This window comes from Lichenostomus cassidix, chromosome 6 (assembly GCF_008360975.1).
Source record: "Lichenostomus cassidix isolate B80296 chromosome 6, HeHo_3.0, whole genome shotgun sequence".
NCBI classification, from domain to species: Eukaryota; Metazoa; Chordata; class Aves; order Passeriformes; family Meliphagidae; genus Lichenostomus; species Lichenostomus cassidix.
Window position 1 is genome coordinate 33,362,382 of NC_139487.1, and position 18,742 is coordinate 33,381,123.

Genomic DNA, 18,742 nt, shown 5'->3' on the forward strand with positions numbered 1-18,742 from the left:
TCACATCTGTCCTTTCTTCCTTCCCTTCTCCTGCCTCTCGCTTTTCAAATCTGCCTTTTCCAACCCTCCAAGATATAAAAGATTGGTCACTTCCAACCTCCCAGCTTGGTCCTGAGCTCCTTTCTTTCCATCCAGCCTTGGGTTTTAACTCCTCCTCACACATCCCCTCCTGGCATGGTACAGGTAAGCTGATAAAGCAGATCACCCCTCATAAAATGAGATATTCAGAAAGGAAGGGCGTGGAGAGATGGGAATTAAATAATAGCCATGGGTCAGAGCAATATTCTTTTTGGTAATGGTTCTGTTATTCATGGATGAGTGTTCTCAGGGATTAGTTTCTCAGGGAAAATGGGCAAAATTACACCACCGCTTTCATGTGTGGTGTTAGAGACCTAAACCTTTCCTTTCTGAACACAAAAAATTGAGGGCAATTTCACCCGAAAGTGTAATACGTGAAACAAAGTTCACACTGAGTTTAGTGTACTGTATTTCCTGACTGTACAGCTGCTCCACTGAAAAAACCTCAAGTGCTGAAAGTTTCTGTGGGCAACAGTTGGTTTTAACCTTTTTCTGAGTTTCTCGTTGATTCGCCCCAGTCGAGCTCAGAGACACTTCAGAGACCAAGTCAGAACAGTGGGTATTTGCTTTATTCGGTGCACTGGGTGTGTGGGAATTGTTTCCACCAAACACACATACCTCAGTACCCCAAAGACACAGTGTTATAGGTAAAATCATGAATATTAATTACATTTTCCAGGATAGGAGTGGTTATACAAATAATTTCTTGGAAGTCATTAATATCATTAGCATGTGCACCATGCATTCTCTGTATGTCCTGGTGGTCTTTGGAGCACCCTTCCCAGGTGAAGGTCCTTCATGGGATGATGGTTCAGCGGTTTCTGTGCTGGTTTCAAATGCATGCTTGTACATCTTAGCTGATAAGCCATCAGGCCAGAGCTGTTACCTACATTCACTCCACAGTTTGAATTTGAGTTCAGCCTTCAGCCCTGGATAGGCGCCGTGCTGGTGAAAGGGGGCAAAAACTCAAATAGATTTGGGTTTTCTATTTCACCACTCCTTTCTCATCCTTCATAATACATTTGGTTCCTTTTGAAGTTGTAGGGCTCTGGAGTTTTTTGTTTACAGAATTCCAGGATGGTTTGGGTGGGAAGGGACCTCAAAGCCTATCCAGTGCCACTCCTGCCAAGGCAGGGACACCTTCCACTGTCCCAGGCTGCTCCAAGCTCCATCCAGCCTGGCCTGTAATCAAATACATTTTAAAACTTAAGTCTGAAAAAATATAAGTTCCCTTTTAAAATGTCTGAAATAATTGTCCTTTTAAAAGGGTTTTTTCTCTTCTTTTTCTCACAGATGGGAAAGTTGAAGTGACAAAAGAGGGAGTGAAGCTCTGCACCATGGGACCTGGCAAAGTTTTTGGGGAGTTAGCCATCCTCTACAACTGCACCCGGACAGCTACTGTCAAAAGTAAGAGCATTTTGGATGTTTTCTTATCTCTTCACTTGGAAGTTGCAGACTCTTTTAGATGTTCCACCTTCTCAGGGAATTAAACTCTTTAGGGGATGGATTTTGGTATGGAATTTAGCCACTATGTGTGTGAAGAAGATGCAGAGGAAATGCTTCATTCAGTCACTCAGGTGGATCCTAACCCATGCAGGGGAGCCTGGAGCTCATACCACAGTTTTGCTTACAATTCCTGCTGAATCTCATGATAATTATTCTTTTGGTACTTAGAAGAACCTTTCTGACCTGTGTAGGTCTTCAAGGGTAACTCAGTAAGCCAAGCTTAGTTTTCGTTCAGGACAAGCCACTGTTTTCCCACTAAGGTGACTAAAATAAATCAGGAGAAAAAAATCTGGATGGCACTTGACCCCCTGCTCTAAACTCCTCAGCACTTCTCCTATAATCTGTTTTCTTTTATGAACGTTCTGGGCAAAGGCTTGGCTTGCATGGTTAAGCAGAGGAAATAAATCACATTGCTATGCACAACATAAATAGGTTTGTGTTTAAATTCAAGTGCAGAGCTGAGATCTGGGATATAGGATATCAAAGTTGTCCTGGATCTTGAGGAGAAGAGTTTATGGTGGTGTCTGTAGCAGAGAGAGATGATAAATAGTTGTGAGGTTTTAAGGTGCTGTGAGGGAGAAGTCAGAGGGTACAGATGGCACAGAATAATCCAAACAAGTGGTACAAACCTGAATAATATGAACGAGTGGTATTCTTGTACCAGAATAATGAGGTGTGTGAGTCCCTGCTCTGAAGAAAGCCTTTCCCAAATACCTCATTGTGCTTGAAAAAGAGAGAGAAAGGAAGAGAACAAATGGGCAGGGATGAGAAAGCAGGAACAGATAAGTGGATTATTTTCTGCAGGACATGCTGTTCTCCATAGTGCTGAGGGACATGAGGGGTGTTCTGTGCTCTCACCTGTGCAAACCTTGCCTTCTTTCAAGTGCTGGTATCTCAGGCAATGGTGATAAATTCAGATAAGCAGCAGGTTTGTGTGATAAATGCAGCTGGGGAAGGTTGGAAAGAGCAGAGAAAAGGTCAAATCCTAGAAAAGGCAGTGAGACAATCGCTGTTGTTTAGTTCCCCTTAGGAATACAGAGGTAAAAGCCACCTGATCCTCCACTCCCACGAGCTCATCCATCTGGAATCCCACATAGCCACTCTGTTCCTGTGGCCATTCTCTCCTGGTTGAGGAGGACACTCTGGAAGGGAATTGTGCACAGCAGGTTTTACTGTCAGTTTTCCTCTTACTGCCTTTTCCATGCCTTCAGTCTCTGCTCCTGAGCAAACCTCCAGACTGCCACGTGGCATTCAGTTGTCCCAAATCCCTTTGTCCTGGTTCAGCTGGGGGCAGGAGTAAGGTCACTGCTCCAGCCATCCTCAGAGAGACCTTGCCTCAAGGAAGAGGAGTCTGTGTTTGTTGCTACTCTGCTCCTTTCCCACTAGCATTGTGTAATTATAATTATCCACCTTCTGCTGCTGGGTTTGGAATCTCCTTCCCGGGGCCAGCAAGACACTTTTAGGAATTTTCTCTCTCCTTACTGCACAAATCAGAAGCAGTTGTGGTTGTAATGGGCTTGGGGAACTGCTGTGGTTGCTGAGGGTGTGGAGGTGTTCACATCACCTCAGGCCATGGTGTTGACTTAACTCATCCTACACAGCTTCAAACACCTGATTGTTCCTCTGGGAAATGAGAAGTCAATGTGGTGAATCCCTAGAAAGGTGAATGGTGCTAAAAATTCCATTAAGCCTGGGGATAACTTTGATCATTCCAAGGTTTATTCGGGGAGGAATGAAATTGGTGACTGTAGTGAGAACAGACACTCAGTCAACATTGGTGGTGAAGAAGTGTCAGGGAGCATCATCCAGCTGCCATTTAGAGAAATACTTTAACTCAGGGCTTCCCAATGTTCAGGAGAGAGCTTTCCATCAGCTGCAGAGCATCAGGAGTGTGTTTTGATGTGCCTGCCTGTGCTTCATTACAAGGACATTAAGTGCTGCTTTCTGCAGGATGGAGCTGTGGCAGAGGCTGAGTGAAGGGTGGATTTATGGGGCTGTGGAGCTCAGCGCTGCATCTGGGCCATAATGAGGTGTCAGCTGAGTTGACATCTCCTGCTGGAGCTGGGTTTTATGTGTACCCTGGCTTTGGTTTGTAAATAATAAAGATTTTAGTGTCATTACTCACTGTTAGTCTACTCGGGCTCTTCAGCTCGTGCTCACTCTGCAGGAGCAAACTTCACACATAAATCACTGGAGGAAGGGTTTTGTCTCTTCAAGAGAATTTAGGAGACATTAAAATTTAATGATTCTGATCCTACTCCCGTTTCATAATGACCTCTTTAATAAGGCAATCCAGGGCTTTGCAAAGCCTGCCCCAGGAGAACTATTATCATATTTTTTCACTATTATTGCAGTCTTAAATAAAAGCAGGATGGGGTTTGAGTTCGAGCAGGGCCTGGGAAAAACCCAAACCTCACGGGTGTTGAGGAGCACTGGAGGCAGGGACAGATCTCCTGATGTGTGGCCTTCTTCCAAGATGAATGTACCACTTTTGACATCTGTTTTTTGTTTTGTTGTTCTGCAGCATTTGCTTTACATTTCCAGATACTGCAGAAAGAATAATAGTGGCGGGTTGGGGGTTTTTTGGTTTGCTTTTTGTTTTTCTGGTAGAAACTGCTCAGTCTGCTCCAAGTATGGAATTGTCAAGGCTTTTTGGCTCCTTGATGTTCACAGATCGTCTTCCATGGCACACACAGGGAAATCCAAATCAGCAGCTAATTTCTCCCTCTCTCTGAATTGATTAGCCAGAGTTCTCAAGTGCCTGCACGCAAACCTGGGTGCTGCTTGCAATTTAGAGCAGAACCACAGACCTCCCTCCCTGATTCCAACAGATAATAAAGTTCAGAACTAGGAAAAAACCACTTGTTATGGATGCACCTAAAGTGATGTCTCTGATCCCCTGCTTTTAGTGACCTGGGTTGGGGGAAAGAGCAATGAGAGGTCAGAAAAAAAGCCCAAAAAAGACAAAAATAGCCCCAGCTGAATTGAGGTTGTGTATAAAACATTGTGATTCTTCATTTTGATAACAGAAAAGATGTGGGAGGAAGTGAAATTAATGTGCTGTTGATACTGTGCATAAGTGCTCATTCCTCTTAAAGAATAAAGTGTGGAATTCCTCTTAAAGAATAAAGTGTGGAGCAGATTTTTGCAGGTGATTTAGGGATGATTTTGTGGAAGGAGCAGATTCTCCATCCTCTAAGGACGTTCTGCTTATTTTACAAGTGATCTTAACATCTGAAATCAATTCTCTTGGGAGCAAAATTCAAATAAAACCATTGCATAGAAACATCTCTGTGTGAGGCAGATGATTTCAGGGGAGTTATATTCCACACCAGCCCCTGTTTTCAGGAGAACTATTACCCAACAAAAAAAAAAAAAAAAAAAAAAAAGGCAAGCAGAGGCTGAAGTTATTAAACTCTAAATTATGTAAATCTTTTTGCTGGCCCTCCAAAGGCAGCACTAGAGTTCCTCGAGCTGCGGCGCTTGCCAGCTGCACTAATTGTACAAAACCCAGCGCGGCGCAGCAGGATTAAGGCAGGAGCTCAGCTCAGGATTCCTTGCCAAGCCTGGATGAGTTTGAATTTTCCACTGCTGGTTGTTGTTTTTAATGGAGTCCTGTGCACTGCTCGCTGCAGCCCCAGGAATGACAGAGCTTTGTGAGGAGCTTGGTAACGTGGATAATTCGCAAGGAAAAATGAGGCAGCAGTGAGTTGCCAATTAAAACTGCAGAGACTCGTTAAAGGCCTTGGAGAAGGATGTTGCCTTTGGATGTTCTCTAACAATTACAGGAGCCAGGATAAAGTTTGTTCAGATCTCCTTAAAACACACTTAGGAAGGAAGTTGACTTTAGACACTCCACTGTTTGATTAAAACCTCTCTGATATTACTTAGAGTTAAGAAATCTGGGATGGCTCAGCCAGTGTGGTGTGCCTGGTGGGAGATAAATGGATATATAAATGGATATATCCTGGAAGAAAGTAATTTAAATTCACCCTTCCACTGCCTGTATTTTTCTGTGACCTTTACAGGTTTTGCAAGTAATGTGACAAAATGGGATTGGATTATTCCTCCAAGGGGATGATAATGAGAAAATGATGTTCAGTACAATGGACAAGGTGTAGCAGGAGGTTTTTCCCCCCTCTTCCTGTTCAAGAGCATCTTCTGGATGGCATTGCCCTGGCTCTGGAAATGAAAGCATAGGGATGACTGAAATTTTAACTGAGGGACAGTCTAATGCAAGAGAGATGGGGAAAGCAAAATCAAAAGTTCACTCACCACCTGGGTTCGTTGTGTACCTGAAACATCCCCAGGTGTGTTGGAAGAAGGGTTCCCAGAGAAGCTGTGGCTGCCCCTGGATCCCTGGCAGTGTCCAAGGCCAGGTTGGACACTGGGGCTTGGAGCAGCCTGGGACAGTGGAAGGTGTCCCTGCCATGGCAGGGGTGGGACTAGAGAGGCTTCAAGGTACCTTCCAACCCAAACCATTCTGGGGTTCCACAATTCACAAGTTTTCCAGGCTCTGCTTCCTATCCTCTTTTCTAAAGGCTTAAAGAAAGTGCTGAAGGAAGAGGTGGGGCAGCCACAGCTTCTCTGGGCACCCTGTGCCAGGGCCTGCCCACCCTGCCAGGGAACAATTCCTTCCCAATATCCCATCCATCCCTGCCCTCTGGCAGTGGGAAGCCATTCCCTGTGTCCTGTCCCTCCATCCCTTGTCCCCAGTCCCTCTCCAGCTCTCTTGGAGCTCCTTTAGGCTCTGGAAAGAGCTCTGAGGTCTCCCTGGAGCCTTCTCTTCTCCAGGTGAGCACCTGAATGTTCTGGCATCATGGGCAGCTTTAAGACTGAGCATTTAATTCTAGGAAAAGCTTTCATTGTTAAATCCATGTTTAAAACCTCTACAGAGCTGTTTGGCAGAGCAGATGAAGTAACAGTAAATAACAAAATACTATTTGTTGTGTTTGGTATGGAAGGAGGGTGACTGATCACCATGCAGGGGAAAGGAAATGCTTCAGTTGTTCTGAAATACTTGTGGAGATAATTTTGTTGGTATTTTTCCTGTTGGTTTAATTGCAGAGTGGAATGAGCTGAGAACCCATCACTTAAACACGGCTATAAGGAGATGATGACTTTTTCTGTGCAGCCCTTGAAGAATTAGTTAATATTAACAGCAGCTGTCAAATAATTAGTTCATAAGAGCTCCCATTTCATCCCTTTTTATAGATGTCACTGAAAATGTTGCTGATGTTTGAAATATGGCCAGAGCAGCTGTGAGAAATGAGGTGACTGAACTTTGCTGTCGACAGTAAAGCTTTGCTTTGGGCAGCGTTTGATAAACAAGGGGATGCAGTGGAATATTTGCCATAAATATTAATTTATGGGCTTAGTAACACATGGTCTCTCCCAGATTAAAATGCAACAGACAGCACAGGGGCTGGATTTGCCCCACATCATATAAAATTCCTCATTCTAGGCTATTTCCTGGTACTAACTGGGGAACAAGAAGCCACTTGGTACCAAGGCAGAGCCAGAACTGACCAATTTGTGTTTCAAAACCAAAGCAGCCACTGCCTTCTGTTCTCTAAAGCCACTTCTAGAAGCTCCCTGATGCCATGAAATCACCCCATGCTGCCTTTCCTGCAATCCATAAAAGCAGAGTTTATAAAGATTTGTTTTGCCTATCATAATTCAAGGTTTCTTTCTGAGTTACACTGGATTAATTTAAACATCTGATTGATTGTTTTGGAGGAGTTGTGCTTCCCTGTATCTCAAGTCCATCACTTCCAATAAACTTCCATTAAGGTAATCATAGAACAATCTCCCGAAAATAAGCTCAAATATGGGGCTAGTCAGTAAAAGTGGCTGCAGTTTTTATTGCTTTCAGCCAGGGTGTAGCAGCACCATCTCCGCTGGCCGATCCCTTCGCATCAGGAGGATCCTGCTGCCTCTGTTTCTCAGGTAGCAATGGGCTCCAGATCTCTCCAGCCCACAGGGAACAGGAGGATTTCTTCAATGTTAGACCCACTACAGGTTTCATCAATTATTTATTTTATTATTATCCCTACCTGACTTTTGTAATTCCGTGGGGTTATTGTGATGAAATACATGTGTGAGCACCAACACTAAAATTATTCTTCTCTTAAATACTCCACTATTAGAATGTCAATGAGTGTTTTATTCTTTTCCAGGCCCATTTAGCTATGACAAGGCTCAGAGCAAGGGAGGGAACCCTTGGTCAGTGGAAAGCATCTTCTCCTTGTGCCTGGACATCCCCGGAGGAGAGGAGACAAAATCAGGGGAAATCAGAGAATCCCAGGATGGTTTGGGTTGGGAGGGAATTTAAAACTCATCCAGTTCCACCCCCTTCCACACCTTCCACTGTCCCAGGCTGCTCCAAGCCCCAATGTCCAACCTGGCCTTGGACACTGCCAGGGATCCAGGGGAACCACAGCTTCTCTGGGCACCCTGTGCCAGGGCCTGCCCACCCTGCCAGGGAACAATTCCTTCCCAAGATCCCATCTCTCCCTGCCCTCTGGCAGTGGGAAGCCATTCCCTGGGTCCTGTCCCTCCATCCCTTGTCCCCAGTCCCTCTCCAGCTCTCCTGGAGCTCCTTCAGGCACTGGAAGGATCTGTGAGCTCTCCCTGGAGCTTCTCCTCTCCAGGAGAACACCCCCAGCTCTCCCAGCCTGGCCCCAGAGCAGAGGGGCTCCAGCCTTGGCAGCATCTCCATGGCTTCCTCCGGACTCATTCCAGCAGCTACACATCCTTTTTTTGTTGTTGACCCCCAGGCTGCAGGCAGCTCTGCAGATGAGGTCTCACCTGAGAGGGGCAGAGAGGCAGGATAGTAGAGTACAGGGCTTGGCTGCTCCTCCAGCCAGGAAGCTGAGCCTAAACCAAGCGCAGAGGTGCTGTGGAGGCTTCTGCCTTCCCAAGCTGAGCTCCTCTGATGTCCCTGCTGATGTGTTGTGTGGGAGTGGAGGTCCCTGGAAGGCTTCTAAGGGAAATGAACCTGACTTGGCATACGAGGGCTTCATCCCATCTGCTGCTAGGAGTGAGGCTCCAGCCCGAGGGAACAAGGAGCAGCCCTGCAGTTGTAGACGTTTTGCAGACAATTCCTGTGCTGATGGAAGGAAATCTCTTTAACATGCAGTGTTCATCATTCCAGTTTTATTCCTGGTACTCTTGCCATGCTTTGATTGCCTCACACTTTCGTAGCAGGGCTGTTCTGTGTCTCCTTTACAGGGATGTTGTTTGAAGTGGGGTTTTTTTACATTGCCCAGGCATTGTGGGGAGATGTTTCAAGTGAGGAGAAGCCTGCTTGAGCCTTCCTCTGCCACAGCTCTGTATTACTGCTCTGATATGTTAGTTCAAAATACTGATTAATGCTGCACATCAGTTACAGTTCCTAAAAGAAGCAGAATTCTTGATGGAAACAAAAAATCCCAGTGTATTTTTGGGGATTGTATGGTGTCCCATCAGCCTCCCTGACATTTTCAGCTGCAAATGCTCTGGGAGAAAACATCTGATGTCTCCTCTCTGGTATTGACCTTCTGACCAAAAATCCATTTGCTTGTGACAATGATGCAGTAATAATGAAATTGATGGAATCATAATAATTCTAATAATAATAATAATTCCAATGATGAAATCATTGAGGCTGGAAAAGACCTTCAGGATCATGGAGTCCCAGCTGTGCCCCATGCCCACCTTGTCCCCAGCCCAGAGCACTCAGTGCCACCTCCAGGCCTTCCTTGGACACCTGCAGGCATGGGGACTGCAAAGCTCCCTGGGCAGCCCCAGCCAAGGCCTGAGCACCCTTTCCATGCAGAAATTCCTGCTGCTGTCCAGCCTGAGCCTCCCCTGGCCCAGCCTGAGGCCATTTCCCCTTGTCCTGTCCCTGTTCCCTGGAGCACAGCCTGACCCCCCGGCTGTCCCCTCCTGGCAGCAGCTGTGCAGAGCCACAAGGTCCCCATGAGCCTCCTTTGCTCCAGGCTGAGCTCCTTTCCCAGCTCCCTAATACTGCCAATATTTTCTCGAGTTTGGGATGCTGTAGTTTACTTGCATTTATCTGCTTTAAAGTTCCCTGGCAAAGATGGATTTCATATTATTTAAGTGCCAGCGTTAAAAGCGTTTGGATACCAAATAAATTGACAAAACTGCAGATAGGCTTTTTAATTAAAAAAAAGGCACCCAACAAGTTCTCTGTATTGCACGTTTGAAAAACTCATTATATTTCATGAATTGCATCTTCTCTGGGAATGGACTCAGAATGGGAGTGCTTTTATTTATCTTCAGGCTGCAATAAAACCCATCCAGACAACAGAAATGTTGACAACTGCATTCACTCCTCTGAAGTTATTTGCAAAGCCCTTTACTTCCAAATATCAAAGTCAGTAGTGTTTGAAATGGGTTTGGTGAAGCTCTGCCCTTTGCAGCCTCTGCCTGACGCCCAGTTGGAGGAAATGAGATTTAAATAGTGTCTCGTTTTTAATTAACTTCAGGAATGAGGAGCGTGGGAAGAGGCTCGGCTCTGTTTTGTTAGTTCTGTGTTTTTTCAGGGCTGTCCACAGCCTCTGTCCACAGCAGAAAGTGCAGATGCCACCCTAAAGTTTTCTCCTCTTTTCCTCTTGATGTGTCACAGACACCCTGTATTGGTTTTTTGATGAGAATTGACTTGAACTCCAGACATTTGCGTTGAACTCCAGACATTTGAAGCAATCTGACGGCACTGGGAACTAACTGCAGAGATTTAAACAAGGCTAAATCCTGGCTGGCTTTGAAGAAGCAGAATTGTCTTTATTTGTTGTGTTTGTTTTTCAGCTCTGAGGTTACTCTGCCTGACTTATCTAGAATAGAGGGCGGGAGCAGAGGCTGACTGAATTCACTCAATGCACCCAGCTCGGAGCCTGTCTTTTAAGCTTGGATTTTCTTTCATGGGCCAGGCAAAGGGAAGGATTTGTGGCAGAGTGTCAGTGTTGAAGAGAGCAGCATTTGGGAACTGTGATTGTCCCTCTGTGCTGGCACAGCTGAGGGACCTTGATGGCTGCGTCGAGTTCTGGGCCTTCCTGGCCAGAGAGCCATGGAGGGGCTGGAGAGTGTCCAGGGCAGGGAACAGAGCTGGGAAGGGGCTGGAGCCCCAGGAGAGGCTGAGGGAGCTGGGAAAGGAGCTCAGCCTGGAGCAAAGGAGGCTCAGGGGGACCTTGTGGCTCTGCACAACTCCTGCCAGGAGGGGACAGCCAGGGGGTCAGGCTGTGCTCCAGGGAACAGGGACAGGACAAGGGGAAACGGCCTCAGGCTGGGCCAGGGGAGGCTCAGCTTGGACAGCAGCAGGAATTTCTGCATGGAAAGGGTGCTCAGGCCTTGGCAGGAGCTGCCCAGGGAGCTTTGCAGTCCCCATGCCTGCAGGTGTCCAAGGAAGGCCTGGAGGTGGCACTGAGTGCTCTGGGCTGGGGACAAGGTGGGCATTGGGCACAACTGGGACTCCACGGGCTTTTCCAGCCTCAGGAATGCTGGGATTCTGTGATTTGAGGGTAGCTCATTCCTGGCGTGTCAGACCATCGAGCTGTGGTGCTTTCAACACCGTCAGACATGGAGCCACTTGGAAGAAAATCTCATTTCCTTCCTTTCTTTAAAGAGGCCTCCTGAGCAAAGCCCTCTGGAAATTCCGTCCCCACTGAGTGAGCATGAGGAGGGCACTGGGAAACCAAGGGCTCTTCCAGGAGGAATTTGAGCAGCTCCAAAGACACCACACAGAGTGAACAGCTTTATGATGGTTGTTGGGAGAGGATCACGTTCCTAACAGCTTATACCAGAAAAAAGGAAAATCCAGTGAACAAGGAGCAAATGGCAGTGACTTCTCCAAGGACTCACGCTGGGAACTCAGTGGGATGCCCAGAGCTTCATGCTTGGGCTCATCCTTAGAGGAGATGGGAAGGAGGTGGTTGTCAGATACTCTGCAAAAACAGCCATGTTGACGTTGTTCTTTGGGGAAATGGGGGGAATTTAGGAGAATTGAGCTGATGTAGGGAAGCAGATGAAGGCTGCCATGCTTCGTGTGTTAAGGAGAAACTCAGGTGCTCTGTCCATGATGATCAGACACCTCCCTTGATCCTGGGCTTGTTTGGTTGGACCTCAGGAAGGCTTCTCCAACCTTCTCTGGGAAAGGGACTGCCAGGGCAGCCGTGGCTTTGTCCAGCAGTACTTGACACCCTGAAGGTGCCCTGAACCAGAGGGACACCTGCTTGGGGAAGAACTTTTCCTTCATGTCCAGCCTGAACATCTCAAATGCTGCATCTCCTGAGCATCGCCCCGAGTTAGGAGGGAATTTGGCAACAGCAGCTCTGGAAGTGCCCTCCTGGGAGGTGTGGGGGGTCAGGGATCCCACCTTGGCTCCTGCTGTTCCTGAGGAGATGCAGTAATGTTCATGTCCAGTTATTCCAGTGCACACCTCTTTGTCCAGGGACACAGGAACTGCATTGGGAAGGAGTCTAGTTAAATATTAACTCCCCTTAACATCCTAAAAAAAACCCTTTGGGTTATTTTTAACCTCAGAGTTTACTTTTCCCTCCAGCTGGATAAACACTTGCTGGCAGGAAGGAGTGGAGGATGTGGAAATGGGAGTTGTGGGGCAGGGGGATAGCAGTCAGGGCTGCTGCAGGTAGTACTGAGAGAACAGGGAGAAGTGTTTAAAATAATCTTTATTCTGCATTGTGATGTTTGGGGGAGATTTAACAGCTTTTAAGTGTTCTCCTGCTTCAGACTCAGAGTCATTTGGACACAGCCTGAGCTTGTATGAGGACATCAGGGGCCCTGCAGAGCTCATCCCCATTGTCCCACCTTTCCCAGGGGGTGGCATTTCCTTTTATTGGAGGGAAAAATACACCTGGAGTGAAGCTCACAGGTTCAGAATGAGTTGAGACTTCTGCTCTGTTCTGGAAGCTTGATTTTGGATAAGCCCTCCTGTCCTTCAGAACAGGTGTCTGGAAGACTGGGATAATTTGAATTTACATGCCTGGGATTGGCAATTTCCTGGGAAGGGGCTGGTTTATCCTATGCAATCAGCCCCGTGTGGAGTTTCTTGGCTGTAAATGCAAGTAATAGTTACTTGTGTGCCATTGTTGATGACAGCTCTGTGATGGAACAAAAAAACCTGTGACTACCCCATCCCTGGAAGTGTCCAAGGCCAGGTTGGACAGCTTTGCAGTGTTAAAGAGAGTTTATAAAAATCCATTTTCAGAATGAAGGCTTTTGAGTCTTCAGAGAACTAAATACTTCAAGGTTGGCTTGGATTTTTTTATTTGGCTGCACAAATATTTGCCTGCTTCAAATGAATTGTAAAAGCTTTATGGTGTTTGTCTAATCACTAGTGCGTTTTAAATTGTTGCTTGACAAACATTGTAATATCTAAAAGGATTCAGTAATTCCCCAGCTTTATGAAGCACTGGGAAAGGACATAATCTTGTTTTGGCTGCTGCTACTGTAGAGCTTTTTGGGGTTTAAAAGAAAACCTTCTTCCAAGTCGAGGATGATGATGATGGTTGTATTTAACAGCTAATATTCAACTCCTGCTTCATTAATACAATAATCCCTGCTCAATTATGGGCAAATAAAATGCTACATCACTCCATCAGCTACTGCAAGAGACTGGGAGGCTCCCAGGCTTCGCTGTGCCTTCATTTCCTCCTGGTTATTAACAACAGCATGGCAAGACATCAGTGAAAATGTATTTTTCCCTAATTACCCAGTGCAAACCTATTTGCTTCCTGGATTGCTGTAAATATTTGTGTGGAATGAGCTTGCAGGCAAGTCTTGGATGGGATAGGCTGTGGTGCTTCTCCCACATCCTGGTACTCCATAGCCCCAGGAGCAGCTGGCAAGGCAGGCTCTCCTCCAGCTCCTTCTGGAGCGTGGCATTTTGGCAGGAGAAAAGCAGGGATGTGCTGCCCTGTCTCCAGTGGGAATGGGAATGTATTATATCTGTCTTCAGTGGGAATATATAAAAAAATAGATGTCAAACCAGGCATGGAATCAAGCAGGCTCATTAGCACAGTCTCCCATGGGGTTGTTTTAATGACTTTGTCGTTAATGTCTGGAAAACAGTGATTCCATTCTTGCTGGATTACTGGTGGGTGCTCCTGCACCCTCCTCCTGTCCCATTACCCTTCCCAAATAAATTGGTGTATTTACAGCACAGGGATGTGTTTATCACAGAGATGCTCTGGTGCTAATCTATCACCCAGTAAAACCCCAGACTTCAATGGGTTTGGTGACAGCTGTGGCTCTTTTCATTTTAATAAAACCCCAGAATGGTTTGGGTTGGAAGGAATCTTCAAGCCCATCCAGTGCCACCCCTGCCATGGGCAGGGACACCTTCCACTGTCCCAGGCTGCTCCAAGCCCCGATGTCCAGCCTGGCCTTGGACACTGCCAGGGATCCAGGGGCAGCCACAGCTTCTCTGGGCACCCTGTGCCAGGGCCTGCCCACCCTGCCAGGGAGCAATTCCTTCCCAATATCCCATCTAAATCTCACCTCTTTTAATTCAGAACCCTTCCCCTTGTCTCATTATGATCTGACCATGGAAATAGTCCCTCCCTCCTTTTTACAAACCCCCTTTTGATACTGAAAGGTGCTTCAAGGTCTCCCTGGAGCCTGCTCTTCTCCATGCTGGGAAGATGGAGAGGTGGCAGAGATCCATTGAAAATGTGCACTTTTAAATTCCTCTAGGAAGGGTTTATAGCTGACATCCACCAGGAAGACTGAGGAGTTTCTCAGGCAGTGAGTTTTTTTGGGGGGTGGTAAATTAGGAGGAACCAATCTCAATTTTCCAACTTAGTTTGCGAATTAAGTCTTCCTTTCTGAGAACAGAACTAAGGTTATGGAAGCATCTTTAGAAACGGTTCATAATTGCTTTCATCTGATAAAGGCAAAGCATTCCCAGCTTTGTCCTTCAGTATCAGTTCATCCTTGAACAGCATAGTAGCAGAACCTGGGAAAGAAATGATTCCTCGTGGAAAGAAACACTCATTTCCATATTCCTTCTCTCTTCTTTAAATGTTCTGTCGTAGCTAATGAACTGCTGTGGGTTTGTGTGGGCCACGAACGCTCTGAATTCATTGTGTGTCTGCTCTCAGCCCTCACATTAGGACTGGAGCGACGTTAATGTCTTTTAATCACCACTGTAATTGCTGCTGCAATGGGGTGTTTCAGCTCTCGGGTGTGCTGCGTGCGGAGAGCTGACGCACACTTGTGTGAGTTCCTCCGAACCCAAATGTTCCAGGCTGCTGGAGATGTGCACAAATAATCCTCCACAAAGAAAATGTCCTTGTTGCTCTAACTCCTGAGTCCCTAGTGCTTTGATGCTGGGACAGGAAGAGGCATTGGTGGGTTAGGGAGCTTTTCCAGCCTGGGAATGGGCTGAGGTCCTCCCATTGGAAGCACCTTGGCGCTGCATCTCCAACTGGGAAGATTTAATGTTGATAAAACATGAATTATTCTCTGCAAGCTGCTGAGGTTTGAGGCTGTCATATCTATAGGAGTATTGTGGACTCCCAGATTGGTTTGGGTGGGAAGAACCTGAAATCCCACCCATTCCCACCCCTTGCCATGACAGAGACACTTTCCACTGTCCCAGGCTGCTCCAAGCCCCAATGTCCAACCTGGCCTTGGACACTGCCAGGGATCCAGGGGCAGCCACAGCTTCTCTGGGCACCCTGTGCCAGGGCCTGCCCACCCTGCCAGGGAACAATTCCTTCCCAATATCCCATCTCTCCCTGCCCTGTGGCAGGGAGATACAGGAAGCCATTCCCTGTTTCTTGTCCCTCCATCCACTTGGAAAGAGTAAAGGTTAATGACATTAAAAGTCAGCCTCTGCCAGCCCTCCCAAGGAGAGTGGCCTGTCTGAGAGACCTTTTGCTGGATAAATTTTGTTGGAATATGGAATTAGTTGGCAGCTTCTCCAACTTATTTTCCCCCAAATATTTGTCAAGTTGCACATAATATTTCTGGAATAGTGGAGGCATTAACCTTTATTAACCACTGCAGAGACTGAAACTCTTAAAGGCTGATGGGATAATTAAGGCAACATCTTGGGGTGAGTTCACTGCTCCTCAGACCCCATTAATTTTTATGACAGTGATGAATTTGAGTGCAGTAATAATTAGTTTTTCTCACTGTATGGAAAAACATTCTGTGAACTACTTCTGTAAATTCATTCTTTCTGAGTCCAAAGGCATCCAAACTCATCAATAATCCCACAGTTATTTCCATGTCCTAAGAGGTTCCTGGGTATTGGAAAGGCAAAAATTCCACAAGCTGGGACAAACAGCACAACTGGATGTACAAACTCCTCCTGTTGTGACACCAATGTAGGAATTCTGAATGGCTTGGGATAGGCTAGGTTTTCCCTCTTGGATTTATTCCCTGATGGAGTTAATCCTAGCCACTTCTTAAATGTTCAAGCCTTGAATAACGAGGGTGTGATTTCCAGGTGAGGCTGTGGGAATAGATCCATTGGGAACAGCTTGTTCAGGTTCTCTCTGCTCTCTTTGGGAGCTGTTCTGATCAGCATTAAAGGACTGATTCTTGTGTCCATGCAATTAAGCCTGTCACAGCTATAGATAGTTCATGGAATCATAGACTATCCCGAGGTTTTAGCACACACCAATGAGGGGTTTTGCCTGAAATAAGCCTGTAAAACTCCAAGGTGATGCAATGCAATTCCAGATTTCATTTGTCAGTGGAAAGAATTCCTTGCAGATCAAACCCTGTGGATTGTTTATCTTGGCAAGCAGGGAGTCGATGGTCCCCTTTTAAAACTTGTGCATTGATGTTGTGCTGAGATGATTTTCTGTTTTGTGCTGAGAAATTTATATTTGTGCTGGGAGAGCTGGGATTCTTCAGCCTGGGGAAGAGAAGCTGTGGCTGCCCCTGGATCCCTGGCAGTGTCCAAGGCCAGGTTGGACACTGGGACTTGGAGCAGCCTGGGACAGTGGAAGGTGTCCCTGCCATGGCAGGGGTGGCACTGGGTGGGATTTAAGGTCCCTTCCCACTCAATCCTTTCCCTGATCCAATGAGTTATCTATTAATATAAACCTACACCTTTTTGCCTATGCAGCTCTGTTTTTTAAAAACAATTTTCTTTTCCAATCTGAATTGCTTTTGTTAAACTCTCTGCAAATACTCTGTTTATAAAGTGGATTTTAAAATAGGCTGAAAATTGTCTGGTCACAAAGTCAATGCTCTCAATTCCCATGCAAATGGTTCATTTTGTTCTTTAAACTGGTATTTGCACACAGTGGTCTGTGAATGTTTGTATGCAATGGAAATTCAACAAGTCCTGAGGAAGGAATTGGAATCCAAGAGACTTCAGTAAAATTGTGTGGTGCAGATTTCACAGCAGATTTGGTTAAAACTGTTTTTCCCTATTTAGTTTGTCACTAATCGCTGCTTTCACTAATTACTTTTTTTTTTGTCTTGAACAACTGCTTGGAACAGCTCCACAAAAGCCAATTTGTTGTGTTCATCATGCAAAATATGCCACGACCAATTACACTGCATGAGCCCATATATTTAAAGTACAATAAATCATCAGAACACCGACCAGAATTTATTTCTCTGAGTGCACTTAGAAATTAATCCAAAATTTTCCTACGGTGGTTTTATGGCTGTGCCAACTTCCTGAGTTATAGCAGCATTTCCTGGTAAGGGGGAACGGATTCAAACTGAAAGAGAAAGGGTTCAAATTGGATTTTGGGAAGGTGTTGTTCACTGGGAGGGTGGGGAGGCCCTGGGGTAGATTTCCCAGAGAGGCTGTGGAAGTGTCCAAGGCCAGGTCATTGGGGCTTGGAGCAGCCTGGGACAGTGGAAGGTGTCCCTGCCATGGCAGGGGTGGCACTGGATGGGATTTAAGGTCCCTTCCCACCCCAACCACTCCGGGATTCTTTGATTCCAAATCTGCTTGTGCCTTATATTTGCAGCAATGGGAATGGCATCTTGTGAGAAAAGAGGAAAATGAAGATGTGAGTGGAAAGAAAGGGAGCAGGGAGAGTGATGTGAATGACTCTGTTAATGAAGGATGAATTTTCCCTGTGCTCTGTGTCAAGGCTGAGAACCTGTCCCTGGAACAGACATCTGCAGATCTGTGCTTGCCTTCATGGCTTCATTCCTTAGTTTTGCATTCAGCATCTTTCCAAATGACTCCAGTGATTCATTTTGGGATGACAAACTCCATATTTTTAGCCGTTTTATCCCAGCTGCTGGGATAACTGCTGGGAGCAGAAGAGGCTGGAGGCTGTGGTGCACAAAGGAGGAGGAGCCCAGCCTGGCTGCCAGACCCCCTCAGTGACTCTGATGGTTTTATGCTGCTAAGTGATAAATTGCAAAATGATCCCAATGAGACAGGACTGACTGGGGAGCTCCTGCTACCAGGACAAACAATATTCTGTTGTGTGGGAGCTTGCCTGCTTTTATTTCTCTCTTTTACACTTTGTTTTAGCAAATCCTTTATTTGCCAGAGCATCTGGAGGCCTGCAGCTGATTTGGCAAGTGGTGGAAAGCCCAGTTTGTTTAGCCAGCGGGTTATTTAGTTATTATTTGATTTAGTTGTATCTGTGCTCCTGTTGGAGATGTATGTGTGGAAAGGAAGGAGTGGAAATTTGGCTTCCTAGACCTGGAGTCACAGAAAAGACCAAGCAGTTTCCTTCCCAAGAGCCCAAGGAGCTCAGGAGAAAGCAGGGCAAGAGGAAGCTGTTTCTGAAGGATATAAATATGAGCCTTTTTCCTAGATTTAAGCCAAGAGGCTCAAATCCTGAACGGGAGTGTGGCTCTGAATCCCCTTTGGAGATCGGCATTCCCCCAGGGAATTCCTGCCTGTGGGCTCAGATGGTACCCAGTGCATGGAATGGGTGGAAATGATGGGAATGAGGCATACATCAGCCTCTCCAGGGGGCTGTTACAGCAAACTGACCACAAACAAAAGGTGGGATGGAGCAGAATTCCTGCTTCAGCTGATGATGTCCTTGTGTCCCAGCTGAGTGTCCCAGCTTTTGCTCCCTGGCCACCCACAGGTTCCTCTGTGGCTTCATCCCTGTGTGCAGCCCCTGAGTGCAGCACATGCAGCTCCATCTGCCACAAAAGAAACCAGCATGAGCAGAGGGATGGAGCAGCTCTG

The 18,742-nt window shown here is 46.4% G+C and overlaps 1 protein-coding gene across 3 annotated transcripts in view; it reads left to right on the forward strand.

The window, feature by feature from the left end:
• Nucleotides 1-18,742, forward strand: part of PRKG1 (protein kinase cGMP-dependent 1) — a 295,495-nt gene that overhangs the window by 134,517 nt on the left and 142,236 nt on the right. For all 3 annotated transcript variants that reach the window (XM_085064468.1, XM_085064466.1, XM_085064469.1), the window contains exon 3: nucleotides 1,372-1,485. In XM_085064468.1, coding sequence (XP_084920594.1) covers nucleotides 1,372-1,485 — 114 coding nt within the window. The remainder of the gene's footprint in view (nucleotides 1-1,371; nucleotides 1,486-18,742) is intronic.